General features: G+C 40.6%; 1 protein-coding gene across 1 annotated transcript in view; it reads left to right on the plus strand.

The window, feature by feature from the left end:
- Oxct1 (3-oxoacid CoA-transferase 1) overlaps nucleotides 1-17,883 on the plus strand; it is a 109,257-nt gene that overhangs the window by 37,956 nt on the left and 53,418 nt on the right. The window contains exons 8-11 of the mRNA XM_050139057.1: nucleotides 12,048-12,155; nucleotides 13,296-13,410; nucleotides 14,830-14,924; nucleotides 17,494-17,542. Coding sequence (XP_049995014.1) covers nucleotides 12,048-12,155; nucleotides 13,296-13,410; nucleotides 14,830-14,924; nucleotides 17,494-17,542 — 367 coding nt within the window. The remainder of the gene's footprint in view (nucleotides 1-12,047; nucleotides 12,156-13,295; nucleotides 13,411-14,829; nucleotides 14,925-17,493; nucleotides 17,543-17,883) is intronic.

Raw genomic sequence — 17,883 nt, forward strand, 5'->3', positions numbered from 1 at the left:
TGTCTTTGGGGCTGTATGGCTTCTCTTGACTCCACCTTCTTTTTCCCAGCATTCAGTTTAGTTTTCTCCACCTACCTATATTTTGCCCTGTGCAGGCCTAAGACAGTTTCTTTATTAACCAATGATATTCACAGCATACAGAGGGGAATCCTGCATCAATCATTTTCTTCCTTATTAGCAGAGTCGTAGGACTTTTCCTAACTGAATTTCTTTCAGTTAATTAAATGCACCTCCAGGATAATGTTGAAACTGTCATAAACACAAAATTAAAAGTCACCCAGTTATGTTCTTTTAAACTTTTAAAACATACAAAATAATATCATCTCCTAAAAACTGTGAGATGAAAGCCTTCTTGCTTAGAAAACTAGATTTTTCCCTTACATGGAAAATGAAGTTTATAACATTTAAATAGTAGTTTACATTCAAGATGGAAGTTTCAGCAATCTGTGTAGCAACTTTTCATTATGACTAATCTTTATAAAAACAAGCCCTTCCACTTTGGGGTCTAGCATCCCAAGAACTTGGAAGAGAACATTCACCATAGTCACTAAAAGAAATAGTTGATAAAAGAACAACCAACAATTCACCGTGATTCCTTTAGAGAGTTGAATTCACAGGACAAACCACTGTTCTCAAATGAGGAGACAGACAGTACCAGAGTCCTGAACAGAAGCCTCCCTGAAAACCATCCATGGGATCAGAGAAACTGAACTGCAGTGATGTTGGAGAATCATGTCAACAAGTCAAGAGCTACCAACACCAGGGTGGCCCATTCTTAGAAGAGACCATACATTTTTTTGAGTTTGAACTCTTGGGTCCCTCCTTGTGTTTCTGTGAAGAGAGGGAAAAGTAACTATTTTTAATATATATCCATTATTCTGTTCATAACCAGGCCTGTGTTCTCTTACAGGTCAGAGGTGGGAAGAAGTGTATACATTCTGTTTTTAAGGCATTTCTGTCTGTAAAAGAGACATATTCACTGTCTTAGACCATAGACCATTACAACAGAAGATAGGACTGACCTGCAAACTTGACGTTAGTAATTGGATGGTGTGCTGGATAGTTTTATGTCAACTTGACACAAGTTAAAGTGATCTGAGAGGAGGGACACTCAAGAAAATGCCTCCATATGATTGGGTTGTAGGAAGGCCTGTGATTGATGGGGGAGGGCCTAGCTCATTGTGGGTGGTGCCATCCCTGGGCTGGTGATCCTGGGTTCTTTAAGAAAGCAGGCTGAGCATAAGACATGGTAATGGTAGCTCTTGCTATTGGATCAATAGCAATTCTGGGCTGAGCGTTTGTGATAATAATCCTACAGGAGCCCTCTTCATGTTTTGGTCCTACTGCTGTAAATGTTCGAATATGGTGGAAGTTAAGGTAGCATCCTAGATGTTTTGTACAATTTCTCATGACTCAAAGGTGTAAAGACATTGATTGAGGACGGAATAGAATTAGTGTGGAGAATATACTGCCTGAAGCCAAGGAACCTTAGAGATAGTAGGTCAGCAGTGTTTTGGCTGAATTTTGTTAATTCCCCTTTAGACACATCATTATTTTTATAAAATTAATACTTATGTACATATATTTCAACACATAAAGCACAAAATGTGTTTTGCAGTCTCCACAATCTTTCCCAAAGAAAGATATACTATTTTTTTCTGATGTTTTGATTATTCACCCCCTTCTTTAATTACCCCTCTCTTCCGTGGTGTGTATGTGTGTGTGTGTGTATACATTTTTAAAAGTTTTGACAAATATATGCCGCTAATTCTTATCTGTAGAAGCAATACCCTCGGTGACATGTAAAAGTATAATTTTTTTTTGTAAAAGTATAATTTTGAGTTCTGCTTGACAACATGAATATGATATTTTAAGCATGTTTTTGATAATTTGTTAGGTAAAAATGCTGTCTTGTAGCTTTAACTTTGTACCTTTGATGACAAGCGAAGGTGATTACTAGTCATGAGCTTGCTTGTTTCTATGTCTTTCACGAATTCATGTATAGAGTACTATTATATATGGCTTGCTCTTGTGCCGGCAATCTCGCCATGTCAAGTCAGAATTTCACAGCACTCCTTACCATCCTCTGGTTCTTCCTTTCTGTTCTTTATTTTCCCCTGTGATGTTCTCTGAACTTTTGTGGGCAAAGGGACATATAAATGTCCCATGTCCCCTCTATCGCCAAGCACGTCCCATTACTTGTCCTCAGTTGCTGGCTTCTTGAGCCTCCGTACTCCCCTAGTCATTGCTAGGCCTCCTTATTCTCCAGGAAAACGTGAGCGAGCTATCCACCCATTCCCCATATGTAGGACAATCAGACGCGATAGGAAGTCGAGTCAAGCAGGAACTCAGTTTATAACTGTGAGCGTCAGCTTATGTAGCTTAAGAGACATGGTGTGATGTGGGGGTACCTCCATCCAATGAGAGGCAGCCAAACCCACCCTCTGGCTGGAGGGGTGTCTACCTAAATTTTGCTGTCTTATCCTCACTCAAATTCGAGCCAGGCTTTTTTCTGTCCTACAGGTCTTGAGGTACAGGCCCTGAGATAATATTGGCCCAACACTCAGTGCATTGTCTAGTTAAGGCTCTATGCTTTGACTGATGCCCACTGGTACAAGCTTCTCTGACCAATGCCAAGAGCTGCACAGTGCATGGTGTAAGCATAAGGCTTTAGAAGGAAGCTTAATAATACAACCATTTGGCAAAACAATCCTAAGCTCCTCCTGTTGCTCATGGGATTTTGACCAGGTTTGCTCAGTACTTTGAACTCCCTCCAGTAGAGCTTGCCTCAATGAGAAAGCAGTTGGTTACCCCCATGCTCCTGCTGCAGCTATACCACTATTGCCCTTTGGCAATGCAGAGCTGTAGTACTCAGGATCCAGCCTGGGTAAGACCATTCATGTCTTTTCCTACTCCTAGTAGCCTCCACATCAACTTACAGCACCATGAACGCTCTCTATCCGGGGCCCGATGTTCTTGAGTATCCCACTCAGATGAGAAATTGTTTCAGAGGAAGAATGATAAGGCTCTGGAGTGTGGTTGGCATACATGTCCAAGATACTCAGAGTTTGAACTTGGCATCCTGGAGGATCTTCCTGTCTGCCTGACCCCTGGGAGGAACTTTGCTGTCTATAGGTAGGAAGTTCACTGGGGTAGGAAGAGTGTTGTGAACCTCCAGCAGTCTCCCAGTTACTGAAGTAAGTGTGGAGGAAGGTGGCCATGGCCGGCAGCTCTTCCTGCAGTCTGTTCCCTAAATAAAATGCCAGTCAAATGCTCTGTTGTGTCCCTATTTTGAGTCAGCTCTTGAAATCTTATGGTCCTAATTTCTCACATAGTCATCCGGTTGTAAGTGAGAATGTAGATTCTCTTCACACAAAGAAAAGATGGGCCAGAGGGTATTATTTTTAACATGACTTAATGGTTTGGTATTCTTTACCTATTATATCCTCTGAAATGGTTATTGAATAAGTACAGGGTGGCTGGCATAAACCAAGCAGGCTCTTACAAAACCATCTTGCTGCAAAAGTGATAAAAATTCCATTTCCTCTTTTAGTTAACTAACAACTTCTGGCCTACTTATCAGTTCATCCTGTGTTTGTGTTGAGGATGTAACTTGAGATTTTCAAGTCACTCCCACTAAAAATAATACTGGCTTCCCTCACTCCTTCTAGAGACCTTGTCAAAAATGTTATTTTTTTTTCCCCACTTCAAATATAGATCAGCTCTACAAATACTGAAGCGATAATTAGGGCTTATGCAAGATTGTTTAGTATTCTAAAGTAACTTTTTTTTTTTTAAAAAAAGGGGCTAATCTCTAGGGTGTGTTGTTATTGTTCATGAATATCTCTGAATGAAGAAAGCGTTTCCAGTCACGGCTTTCATAAATGATTTTAGCATGAAATATGTGAGAGGAAAAACAGAAGACATTTGTCATGGAGCTCTCCAGTGCTGGTGGTTGTGTCTTATAAGCCCATTTGCATACGCCGCTCTTGTAGTTTGAGCATGCTGCACATGGCAACCTACTAAAATTAGAATATATTCAAATATACCAGTGGCCTGTTACTAGTCCTCTGGAAGAATCCAGGTATATATCCAAAAATTGATAAGAGTAAGGGAAGTTAATTGCCACAATTTTAAATTTTCTTCCCAGAGGGAATCCACAGTAGTCAAAAGAAACTGCTCTAGGCAGTGGCATTAGCTGAGGTGAACTTGTGAATTTTTTCAAGAATAAAGGAAATTACTTTTTTGTTGTGCAAGCGATCAGTTGTCACTTCTAACACTCTTTCCAAAATTAGGTTCATTATTGCATATAATTAAACATCCTGAACCTTTTTTTCTGATCCCCTCCCATTCCTACGTATCCTGATCCTGAAATCTTTCTCAAATAACACTTTCCCACATTTCACTGAAAGCTTCCAACTCCTTTGGACTCCGCGCCTTTGCTGCCTAGAACGTCTTCTCCGTTCTTTTCGTGGCGCCCTTTCTGTCCTGTCTGTGGAACTCTCCCCTGTCATAGCGATCCTTGCTGCTGTATGCTGATTGCCTGCCTGCTTGTCTTGGCCATGAACGTCTTGGGAATCTCCTATGACCTCGTCATAGCATGGCTCTGTATTGCTGGCATGCGGCGTGATGCGTGGCATATAATAGACGCTCACTAAGTGATATTTGAGTCTCTGAGGCAGACATTTTGCAATATAAGCACTTCTTTCCGAGCTTAGAAATGCTCTGTGTCCATTCTGCTTGGTTGACATCATTACCATGCCTTGGTGTAAGAAAGGAAAAAATGTTTTTATCAGTGATTCTTTCTGGCGGCTTTATAGGTGAGGCCATTGCCGGGTCCTGCACTGTGATGTAATAATACGCTCCCAGCTGTTCTGAAATCCCTTCCTTGTTACTGTGACCAGCTTCCTCTGACTTCTCTGGGATCATTTACTTTCAGGTGTGCTGTTTAACCGGCCGGAAGAGATAGTGTATCTTGTTTAGAGGACCGTAATGTTAGCTAATGGGCTATGTAAAGGGCTATTATGGATTGGTGGCACATAGTCTGCCCTTGTGAGTGCAACAGCCTTGTCAGTCAGGAGAAAATTGGTGAGCCAAGTGCCGAGAGTGGGCGGGAGATAGACTGTGTGACACGGAACTAAAATCATGTGTCGCGTTTAGCAGCATGTGCTCAGTAATAGGGAACAGATTGATCCAGCATGCCAGTGACCCAGAATAATTAAAAAGACACCGTCCAATAATGTGTGTCCTCTCTGCACTTGTTTGCAGAATATTCTGGAAATAAGGCAAACGTACAACATGGGAGAGAGAGGTGGAAAGATTGTTAGGCATCGTTTACACTTTGACGTCTGCATTTTAGAGACGTCACCACATCGGATTTACCTGTATCAACCAGCCACATCTACTTTTCTTTAGTGGAGAAATGAGAGGGAAGAAAGGAAAGGGAGAAATGTTGCAATTATATATTATAATCTAAATTCTCTTTTTAAAAGATCATGATTAACTTAAATATCCTTCAACTTTCAGGGATGAGGTGCGCGTATCAAGTAGACCCTGAGTGGACCTTGCTTTCCCCCCTGATACCTATGTTCTGTGATTGCTTATTGTAAAAGTCTGGCCCCAAACAATGACTGCTGGGAAAGCTCATTGGATGGCTCTTCTGTTTATTCTAAGAGATAGACAGCTTAATCTTAATGCTCAAGTCACAGAGGAGAATGTGATGAGTGTGTTTCTGTCTCTCTGGGGCGCAATGATACGGTTTTAGAAACCAACCTACGCGGAAGAAAAGGGGCATTTTGTTCTGAGATTTGCTGACTTTTGTATTTTGTGGCTACCTCACACTCATGGGGGAAAACCAAATACAACATTTTAATTTTCGAGCAGAAATGAGTAGAGCTGCCCTTGCCGCTCCATAGAAACGAGTGGAGAACATTTAGGAGAGGAGGGGATGATGGAAGCTCTGCTTTCCTGAGCCTGCTAAGTGATGTTAGATTCGGGGCTTATTGACTCATTCACAAACTGAATGCAAGTCACACTCTCTGCTAGATTTAGCAACATCAACTGTGTTCTGGAAATGTCAGCACTTAACCCCATTCCACTGTGTAGTTGGTGCTTTACGTTTTGTTCTTGGATTATAAAAAGCTCCACGGATGATTAACAGCCCCAGTGGGAAGGGAACGTCTTACAGAATAACCTTGGAGAGGTTTGGCGTTAACCTTTCAGGTTTTATTTGTCAACATCACGAGTCTGTGGCTGTGAAATCCCCCGGGTTTTAATCTGCCTGTTTTCTCAACTCTCCTCACTGAGAACTGTTCTTGGTTTCGCTCTATTAATTATGCCTTGTCTGCCTGACTTTCCTGGGGTGTGTGATAATGGTGTAATTTTTTCTTACTACTAGCAACTAGTGTTTTGAATAAAAATGTTAGAAATATTTTATTTTTTGGTTAGATGGACTCCACTTAATTGTCTGGATCTGTTAAAGACTTAATGAAGTTTTTATTTAGAGGAAGAAATGGCAAGTAAAAGTTGGAAATTTGGGAATGTGGTTTACATGGTATGAAAGCATACATTATAAAATCATACATTTAGTGCAGACTGGCATTTTTTTGTTGTCAGTCAACTTATAAACCGAATAGCAGAATAGGCCAAGCTAGGCTGTTTGAACTTGTTAGTAGAGGTGATGAAGATAAAAAATAATGCTTATAAACTATTTTTGCATTAAAAACCAATTATTCCGGAAGTAAGGACTGCGAGGTCACCGACTGAGACGGTGGGGCTGATCTAATGGGAGCTCACCAAGGTTCGCTGGACTGCGACTGAAAAAGCATGGGATAAAACCTGACTCTGAACAGGGCGGACAATGAGGGCTGCTGAGAAACAATAGCACTGGGTTTTGATCATACTGCATGTACTGACTTTATGGGAGCCTAGCCTGTTTGGATGCTCACCATCCTAGACCTGGATGGAGGCGGGGAGGACCTTGGACTTCCCACAGGGCAGGGAACTCTGACTGCTCTTCCAACTGGAGGACTGGAGAGGGAGGGGAAGGGGAGTGGGGAAGGAGGTGGACATTTTTAATAAAATAAATAAATAATACAGTAAATAAAAAAAACAAATATTCCAAATTGCAAAAAAGAGCTATTGGGGTTTTTCATGTTTATGTTCTTACCTTTTGGGGGTAATAGGTCCTACTGATTAGGCTATAAACTATAGTTTTAGTAGACAGAGTTATTTAGAACTGGCTATGTAAACCAGACTGAACTTGAACTCAGAGAGCCACCTGCTGCTGCATCCTGAGTGCTGAGAATAAAGGTGGGTGCCACCACAGCCACTTTTATTTTTAAAATTAAAAAAAAACCGGTTTATTTATTTTTATGTATATGGTTATTTTGCATATATGTATGTCTGTGCACCATGTGCATGTGGAGGCCAGAAAAGACATCTGATCCTCTAGAACTGGAGTTACGAGTTGCCATATAGGAGCCCCCAGCCCTCTTAACTGCTGAGCCATCTCTCCAGCATTCTGCCATTTGGAGTTGTTCATCATCTCTCTTCCCATCAAAGCAAGTGTCCCGACTGTTTCCTCCCTTGCTGAATCTTATCCATGCTTAGGACTTCTTGGTCTATGGTGAGTGTCCCTGACTCACATTTCCCCACTAAATCTATGGAGCTCCCACTTAAAGGGCTACGCTTATAAAGCAGGGACAGCACAAGGCAAAGAGAGTAAACTTTAAAAAAAAAAAAAACAAAGTTCAAATCAATAATGATTATTATTTTCTAGCCTCGATTTCCCTGCTAACGACTGAATGAAGACAGGTACTAATTAGAGAAATGTCAAGTGTCTGGATTCTGAGCTGTACCAGATGGTGCTGTGTGAGAACTATTCATAGTGCCAGGGAGAAGGTTGGGTTGTTCTTAGCTACTGTTCTTCCATCTTGAGCTCGTCCAAGGATGCTTACATTTGCCCTCCTCCCCCAGTCCTTTGATTTTGCCCTGGTACTGCCAGGGGATGCCTTTGCCTTTGCCATTGTTACTGAGGGCTCCGTGGGAGCTCATTTCCTTCTTTGCTGTCAGATTTCCTTTCTTGCCTGTGTTATAACTTGATCACGTTGGGCTTTTAAATCACCCTGTTGGCTCTTTCTTGGTGTGTCTCAAGATCACGCGAAACTGGGACCATCTTCAGCCCTGTGCACAGACACTGTACACAGATATTTTCTGCCTCTGCTGTTTTGTTGTCATTGAACCCCTCATAGATTGTTTGAAAATGGATTTTCTCCTTTGGGTTTGTACTTTAAATATTTGCTACGAACTCTGAGAAAGCCTTGTTTGTTTGTATAGAAGTGTTCAGCACAGTGGTGTGTTGGGATGGCTTTGACAAGAATCGTACATGCATTTCCTACAATACGGAAATTAGCACTACACAGCGTGGAACTGATCATGTTGAACTGAATGGCTGCTTTTTAAAATGTTAAAACTAGGGCATGTTTGTTGTGTTTGTTGTGAAAGTTATAATTGCTCTTAGTCATGAAACTTTGTCTTGATTTCATAAGTTTAGAAGAAACTAATTGGTGGAACCAGAAGGGTCAATAGTTATTGTTTACTCTTGCGATTTCCAGTTTAAGTAAGGACCCCTCTCTCTTTTCTTCTTCTTCATCATTTTCCTTGATCTTGCTGAAGAGTAAGTAGGGAAGACACATTAGGAAGTTGCTATTGTAATTCCAGCAGGAGATCTGAAGGCCAGACTGACTGCTGTCAGGTTAGGTAAGGGAAAGAATCCATGAGAAGCTTGCTCTTCAAGATAACAGGGAAAAGGTTCCTGTATTTATTTCCTGGTGTTGTAATTGATTTTTATACCTTTACTATTTCGTATTATCATGTGTCTGTGAACTGTCTCACCAGCCTCATTTCTTATATTTCCTGGTTTGGGTAACCATCTATTTAGTGTCTCTTCCAGCTTTGTAATCCATAACATTAGTGAGGATCTGGGAGTGGAATTCGGTGGCAGAATGGGTGCATAGCATTTGTAAGGCCCTAGGCACCCCACCCAAATCCCAATTTTTTTTAGGCTTCTCCCCTTAAAAGGGAAACAAAAATACCTTTCACAAAGCTGAGATACAAGTTAGTCAGGAAAGTGCTCGCTTGTAAGCCTGAGGACCTGAGCTCAGGCTCAGTTTCCACAACCCTCTTTAAACATCACCCCCTACCCAACCCCAGCTCACCTGCCCAGATGAATGTTTGTAATTCCAATCCTGGGAAGCAAAGCAGATTACTGGAACTTGTTGACCAGCTAGCCTAGCTACCTGGTCACACAGAGGTCAGTGAGACTGTTTCAAAAAAGGAGGTGGGAAATGCCTAAGGAACGGCACCCAAGGCTGGCCTCTGGCTTCTACAAGCAGCCCCCTCCCACAGAAATAACTTGCACAGCTACCCAGACAGAGGATGTATTAGCATTTCACTGTGCTTCTGCTTTTCCTAGGTCTAAATATAGTTGTGCTGAAAGGAAATGCTAAATTACCCTGGATTGATTAGTATAATATGCCAGTGTCTAAATATCTACCATTTTTGTAATTAATATTTTTATCAAGAAAGAAAAAGGAAAATGGTGTAGTTGCATTGAAGTATATATATTTGCTTGTAAAAAATCTTCTCTTTTTATGAAACATTAAATTATGAAATGCTATTCAATATTACCAAAACGTAATTTCAGTTTACTGTGTTAAGACCCATGGTATTTGTTTTTACCAGTTCCCTACTGTTGAACATTGATGTTGTTTCTGACTTTATAATGAATTCTGTGATCGATATTTTCTTGAATAATAAGCCTTCATGTATACTGAGGATCAGTATAGTAGAAACACGTTTTTGAAGTCAAGAAATTCTTTGAAGGCTCAACTAGAAAACAAGGTAAAGTTATGAATGAGCTGTAGAGACCCAAAATTGCAACCTGGTTCAGACATAGGAACAATGCCTAACTGCTCAGAACTGCTTCCGGCTCCTTTTAGCCTGATCCTCACATTGTAGAAAAAGTCAGGTTGGGCACTGGGAAAAAGCTAAGTCAGTCATATGTTTGCTGTAAAACACGGGGGCCGGAGTTTGGATCCCCAGGAACCGCATAAAAATGTCAATCGTGGGAGCACACATTTGTATGTCTTGGGTCCCTGGGCCTCTTGGGCCAGTCAGCTTAGCCAAAGTCATGAATTATAGGTTCAGTGAAGAATCTTGTCCAACAAACAAACAAACAAACAAGGGAGGAGACTGAGAAAGACACCATTGGCAGTTTCTGGCCTGCACATACAAATGCATATATGTGCATGCTCACTCCCTCACAAACATGTACATACACCACATACACAGAGAGGAGAGAAGGGGAAAGGCAGAGGGGAAAGGAGGAAAGGAGAGAGAGAGGGGGATTATGAGTGATAATTATGAATGATACCATAGGTGTGGTGGGGAGGACAAGAGTATAGGGCAAGAAGTTCTCTTGTCATCCCCTATAGAAGGACACCCTACCCCCAGTCCTCTGTCCTTGCTTGTTCCCAAGTTCATCTCCAAACTCTAACTCAACTTGGATGCTACATGATTCTTCCCTAGCGTTGTCATTTCTGAAGCTCTCTCTCTCTCTCTCTCTCTCTCTCTCTCTCTCTCTCTCTCTCTCTCTATCAGAAAGGTAGTTCTCACCTAGCGTCCTGGTCTTCTTCAGCTGTCTGGGGGCATTGTGTAGCAAGCGAACATCTCCTGTAATCCGTGTTCCTCCTCTGTGACAGGAACCTGGAGAGAGATAGGATGACAGAACGCCATAGTGAGGTCTGAGCTCCACAGGCTTCTGGGTAGTCTTTTTAATGTTTTAGATGGTAGGTTCAGAATAACTCTCCTTGTTTAAAAACATCAGCTCATTTAAGCAAACAAATATTTGCTTTAGGCATCATTTGGGAGTCCTGTCACTATAATAAAAGATTTGGTAATTACCTCACGAAGAGAAAAGGATTATTAGGGGCTAATGGCTTTGAATTACTCTTTCATGATCAGACATGCCCACTGCCTTTGGGACCTCTGGTGGGAGCCAGATAGTAGTCCTGGGGGCTGGGTAATGGAACAGCATGCTTGCTTCACTGTGGTCAGAGATGTGCACAGATGAAGGGGCCATAGTTCCATAAAACTTAACCTCCCCTAAGTGACCCGAGGATGCCTCAAATCTTTTCGTATAAAGCATGGGAAACATCAAGCCCTGGCAAGTACAAATCCAGTAGGCTCATTGTGCATGTGTCATGAGAAAGCTAATTCTTTAGCCAAAATTAGCTTTAACCAGAACTCAAAGTTAAGATTAGTTTTCCTTGACTCTTTGTCATTCTTAGCTCATTTATGTCTCAGGAAAAAAAAAAAAGAATCCAAAAATAGCAGATTAACTTGGGGACATTTTATATTATTTCAAAATGCCTGTGAATGACTCTGATTTGAATTAATTTCGCTATTTCTAGTTATTACTTAATAAGTCCTTCTTCAAATTTCCATATTAAAATCAATTATCCATCTTTGAGGGAAATTATTTCAATGATTACAGTTCTGTCATGACTCTGAACAATAGGAATAATTAAAAATGGCTGTGACGGGAGTCCACATCTATATTTAAAAATCTCTTCTATTGACCACACAGATGTTGTCACAGATTTTTGTCTTTGACGTGATAGATTTCTCACTAATTTTAAGGAGTGTGCTTTTGAGCTTTGCATTGCTGAGCTACAGTTAATGAAAGTTCAAGCAGCTGCCCTGGTAAATCTGATGAATTTGTAACCAGACCTCTTTGAGAAAAGGCTAAGATCCGTCACTTTATGTCTTGAATATTGCGTTCAGATGTGTCGATTTTGGGTTCTTCTCAGTTGTGTGTTTAAAAGGTATGGTATACAGTGCAAGTGTATAGATACACTTGCGTATTATTTATACCATATTCACAAGTGAGCTATGAATTTTTATATGCTTTACTTTTAAAAACATAAACATGTTCATTCTAAGCCGTGACTGTCTTAACATTTTTTTTTTCTGTTTTTCTCTAGGTTGAAGAAATTGTAGACATTGGATCATTCGCCCCAGAGGATATCCACATTCCGAAGATTTACGTACACCGCCTTATAAAGGGAGAAAAATATGAGAAAAGAATTGAGGTACTTTTACAGAGCATTTTTGCCAGTCTATTTGAATCTGTTTACCAGTGTTACTCCTAAGTAGGAGCCTCTGGTGTGTCCATTGGAAAGGAAACTACTACACTTCTGGCCAGCGTAACAGTATCTCCACATCTTGTGATTTTTGTAAGCTGTCATATCTGCCAGGATTATGTAATGGTTACTATTTATGATTCCTGATTTTGGATAGCTATCTTCGAGGGTAGAGGTGACTAATCAGGTCTTGGGTGGCTTTGCCCCTCTGAAGTCTTAATGCTTGCTTAGAAATATCCATGCTGAAATAGTTCTGCACTTTTATGGAATAAAGAAAGAGTTAGTTTTTAACTAGCCTTGAGCTATGGGTAGATGTGTCATGAAAGTATCCAGGGGTTGGGTACTAGGAGCACTGGGTCTTTTCCACAATGACTGAACTGCAAGGTCTCAGTTGATGCCAAGATTCAAAAGGTTCTAGGGATTAGCACCGCAATAGATATATAACAGGGGATGTTGGGAGTCAGAACAAAAGGCAATATGCAACCCCAGACTGCTATCAGATGCCCTGAGAGCTAGGATGGGAGATTTACAAACACACCAATCTATTAGTGTGTTTAAGGAGATTTAGTCATGGAAACGGTTCTCTGACTGTTTCCAGTATTCCTGTGACGTACACATAGCAAAGCCCGTCTAGACTCTGCAGGTGGAAATCAGCAATTGGCCTCGGGACCACCTGGTAAGCACATTCTGGCCGTCTCAGGAAACAGATGCCCAGGGCCTATGTCTTTTCTTTTATTCAGGTTCGGTTTGTTAACACCTGAGGAGAATTCGGCTGTCAAGTCCTAGGTAGAACAGTGCAGCAGTCAGAATGGCAATGACAAGGGGATTGTTTGTTTCGCAGTGCAAGCCGGTCTGCCTTCCGCTTCAAACAAATCTAACTGACCTGCTTTATTTGCTTCCTAAAGAATGGTCTCTGTCATGAAATATTACTCATGCATCCTTTTTAAAAGATGCTTCATTATATTGTAGACTTGCCTCCTACTGGGAACGACTGCTATTTTTTTTTTCCTGCCAATTTTTATGTGGAAGCAATGAGACATTTGAAAGCAGATCTTAAACGTGAATAATTTGTTTCTACTTACTTTGAAGCGTTTATCACTCCGAAAGGAAGGCGATGGAAAAGGCAAATCTGGTAAACCTGGAGAAGATGTCAGGGAGCGGATCATCAAAAGAGCGGCCCTTGAGTTTGAGGACGGCATGTATGGTATCCTTTGTCAGTCTGAGCGCCACCAAAAATGCAGTCTTTGATTCTCCATGATCAACGGGCCATTAGGCCTGGAGTAATGATTCTTGTTTAGTTCACTTTAACTTTTTTTTATTGAACTTTTTGAGCTCTACATTTTTCTCTGCTCCCCTCCCTGCCTCTCCCCTTCCTCCTTCAACCTTTTCCCAGGATCCCCATGCTCCCAATTTGCTCAGGAGATCTTGTCTTTTTCTACTTTCTACTTCCCATGTAGATTATATCTATGTAAGTCTCTCTTAGCATCCGCATTGTTGTCTAAGTTCTCTGGGATTGTGGTTTGTAGGCTGGCTTTCTTTGCTTTATGTTTAAAAACCACCTAGTTCATTTTAACTTTAAAAGTAGTCAAACTTTACAGAATGGGATATGTAATTTAGGGGTAGCAAGATATAGGAAGTCAGTGTTTGTGATCTATTTGCCTTCTTGATGGCAACTAAAATACACAGTCATTGTAGAATGCACATACATTTTTTTGTACAGTTTGACATTTAGCTCGAAGTTTGACATGGAGCTATGTGTTACTCAAGATGAAGGCTTCGAATCTTTCGAATCCCTTTTGTAACCAGTGCTATTTATTTTCTTGGTATTCTGACATTTGGTTACCCAGTGAGGCATAAAACTCCACTCCTCAGCAAGCTTCTGCTTCCTTTGAAGAAGATCGAATGAATGAGCTCTTTTGGTCTGATAGTTTGTAAAGGTACTCAGTGAATGATTCAAATTCTGTTTGAATCATTCCCCCTTTTATCTTTGGCAAAAAATACCAGAGTGGACATAATTTAGTAGAGTTAGTGCCTGAAGTTTGAATGCATTTAAATAACAATGACATTATTTACCATTTTGCTTATTTTCAGTACGTGTTCACAATTTTGATAATTTTCAGTGTATTTATTAGATATTGAACTATGATGCACCTGGTGTATAATAAGAGAAATATTTATGGAATTTGACTCCAGTGAAGCTGTACTTACAGACCTGGGGCAGACCAAAAGAGAAAATGTCCATCCTAGGAGTTTCCCCTCCCTATGAGTTTCGGTCATTTCTACTGTCTCTTGACTGAGAGGGTTTACCATTCCTCCTTTATTTTCACCTCTATCCCTCTTTATTTCTTGATTTTTTTTTCAACTTGCACTTGTTAAAATGACCTTGGTTATTGTTTGAAGCCACTCCCTTGATCTTTGTGATAAAGTGTATTAATGTTATCGAGAGGACTAATTAGACATTTTCCTTTAGGAGGATTATCAACGACTGCCCAGAGAATATGTTCAGTTATTATATTCCTAACCATTTCTATCTAAAGAAGACTCTTGTTCTGATTTATATGTGCCAAGACTGACGGCACCACCTCTGCTTTTGCTATGCTATGCCTTAACGTCTTTCTTCCAGCTAATTTGGGTATAGGGATACCCCTTCTGGCCAGCAACTTCATCAGTCCAAATATGACTGTTCACCTTCAGAGTGAAAATGGAGTCTTGGGTTTGGTAAGATGACAAACTTTTCTTTAACTATGAGCTATAGCAAATAATATTTGTAATTTACCCAATATAATTTTCCAGTGTTTTTATCATCTCTCAGTAGACTTGTACTGTTACTGTGATAAAATTTTATACATTTTATACATACATGTAATATATGAATGGATAACATATGTAATAGCCACAGATACACGTATGTGTAGGAATAAGTTTCTGTCCTACCAGCAGCTCCTAAATAAACACACTGAGACTTATATTAATTGTAAATACTTGGCCAATAGCCCAGACTTGTTACTAGCTAGCTCTTACCTTTTCTATTAAACCATATTTTTACCTACATTTTGCCATGTGGCATGGTACCTTTTCTCAGTATGTCATGTCCACCTTGCTTCTCTCTCTGCGTCTGCTGGTGTCTCCTCTGACTCCACCCTTCTTCCTCCCAGTGTTCTCAGTCTGGCTCTCCCACCTAAGCTTATTCTGTTCAACTATTGGCCTTGTTTATTAAACCAGCTTGTTTATTAACCCAGTCATAGTGACATATTTTCACACAGTGTAAAGGACTATTCCACAAGATGCTGACTGGCTGAGCTGTCTCCTGGCTATTTTCAGAGACACACAAATGCAGTGTGTCTGGATAGAGGCAGACTCCTGTTGAAGTCAAAGACTTGTATTTTAGAGGAACCTTCGAGGTTGTCTAGTGATCAGCTTCTTCAATCTGAGGACAGAGGAAGTTAGTTTATGTGAATTATCCACATTGGACATTGAAAGGGAAATGGGCAGAGACATAAAACATTAGGGTGTTAATTCAGTTTATTTATAGAATAGTTTTCAGTCCTTTGTCAGGGGGTATATTAAAAATTCATAGTCAGTATTTACTCATCCTTAACTCTTACATCTTTTCTTCTCCCCCTTCCCTTTTCTGTTAGTCTATGTCATTAGGTAAATGTGCTGGGCTCCATTCCTTTCACTAGAGTTACTTTATAAAAATGAATACAAAATTAACTCCAGGATGTACATCACATGTAGTAGAAAATATGTACGTGGCATGTGAAGTCCTCATTTTAAACATCCGCATATATACGCATGTTTATTGTGCGTGCATTCTCACACACACAATTATAGTTTTTAAATATCCTACTGAGAACTGAGCAAAGGGAACATAAGGATGCCCATGTGTAGATACAGGGAGAGGTAAAGTCAAAATCCTAGACTCAGACCTCCAAAGTGTTATATACCAAGACAAAAGAACTGCTGTTCCAAGTCTTTGTAGCCCAATAACACAAGGGTAGGTGACATTCACTCTCCTACCAGAAAGGGTTGCAGGTAGGTTTAACTGGGGCCCCTGGCTCTGTGTGGACCAAAATTGTTATTGATTTAACCCAAGAAAGATCACAAACTTAAAACAGGAGATTATTTTGTTATTGTTTTTCTTATTATCGAAAATATTTATTTTTCCATACAAATACACTTTTAAAAATGATGTTAATTTTTATTGAAAATAGGTTTTTACACAATATATTCAGATCATGCTTTCCCTTCCCGCAAGTCTTCCTAGATCCTCCCTTTCTCCCCACCTAAACAAATCCGCCCCCTCTCTTTTTCTCATAAGAAAAACAATAGGCAACTAAAAAACAAACACAAAACCCAAACCAGAAGAGGACAAACAGAAAAAAGTCAAGGAAGAAGCACAAGAAACATACAGATGTAGACACACACATACTCTCTCACACACAGAGATCTCATGGAAACACACAATCAGAAACCGTAATATACAAGCCAAAGACCTGTAAGGTTTAAAAAAAAAAGCTTTCGAGATGAGAACACTCCAAAAATACCACCGAGGTTGTTTTCCATTGGCCATCTACTGCTGGGCATGGGGCCTTTGCTTGAGTGTTGTTTGTATACCCAGTTAGACTCAGCTGGAGAAAAACTAATTCTTCCTTTGTGAAAACTTGTCAGTCGGAAATAGCTTCTGGGTTAGGGATGGGGGCTGTCATACAACATAGTCTGATCTCCCGCCCCACCTCCTCCAAGATCCTCTTCACCTTCCTACCCTTCCAATTCCACAGCACCTTTCTCCCTCTCTCTAGAAAAAAACAGGTGAAGAACAAAACAAAACAAAAGCCAACAAACATTATTAATGAAATAATAATAATACTAATAAGGCAAAGAGAAGGTATTAGAAATGTGCACACCCATGCACATACAAACGTGCATGCGAGCATGCACACACACACACACACACACACACCTTGACTGTGTGATTCTTGCATGAAGTTTGTAGACACCATTGTACAATGCCGAAAGACTGAGCATGCTTGATACCTACATAACAGGCACCAAGGAATTACTTTTCTGAAACCAGACTGGTAATTTTAGGAATATTTCTCACTTGCCCAGTCATAATCAATATGAGAAAGAGTTGTGAAAACCAGGGATTATTTTTGGAAAAATTTACCTCACGTCTTCGGATGTCAGCGTTCTAGATCTTCAGGGAAGGTATTTAAACAGTTTCTGCGTGTGCCTGGGGGAAGTGTGACTCGGTCACTCACTGACGGTGTGCTGTGTTTGACAGGGTCCGTACCCACTACAACACGAAGCCGATGCTGACCTCATCAATGCAGGTAAACTCACTTTGTACTTTTCCAGCATCTTCTTTTGCTACTAGTTTAGCTCTGTGTCAAGTATCGGCAACAATTTGAACCCAATTGTTTGTCTTCTGGAAGGAGCGCACTATATTTATGACAAAGGAGGGAAATGACCCTTCTGGTCTTTGGGATCTCTCTCATGCGGTTTCAGATGAGATAGTGGAAGAAATGCAGGTGGAGGCGCATTTTAATTGCAGAGCCTTAGTGGGTCGGGCAGGGACCTGCCTGTAAACAGAGAGCACACCCTTGCATGGTGTCCTCGAGAAGAGTTCAGAGACAGAGCAATTGACAAGGGTCTGGACAGCACGAAGGAAACG

The sequence above is a fragment of the Alexandromys fortis genome, unplaced genomic scaffold, assembly GCF_014885135.2.
Source record: "Alexandromys fortis isolate MF-2015 unplaced genomic scaffold, M_Fortis_MF-2015_v1.1 scaffold_37, whole genome shotgun sequence".
NCBI lineage: Eukaryota > Metazoa > Chordata > Mammalia > Rodentia > Cricetidae > Alexandromys > Alexandromys fortis.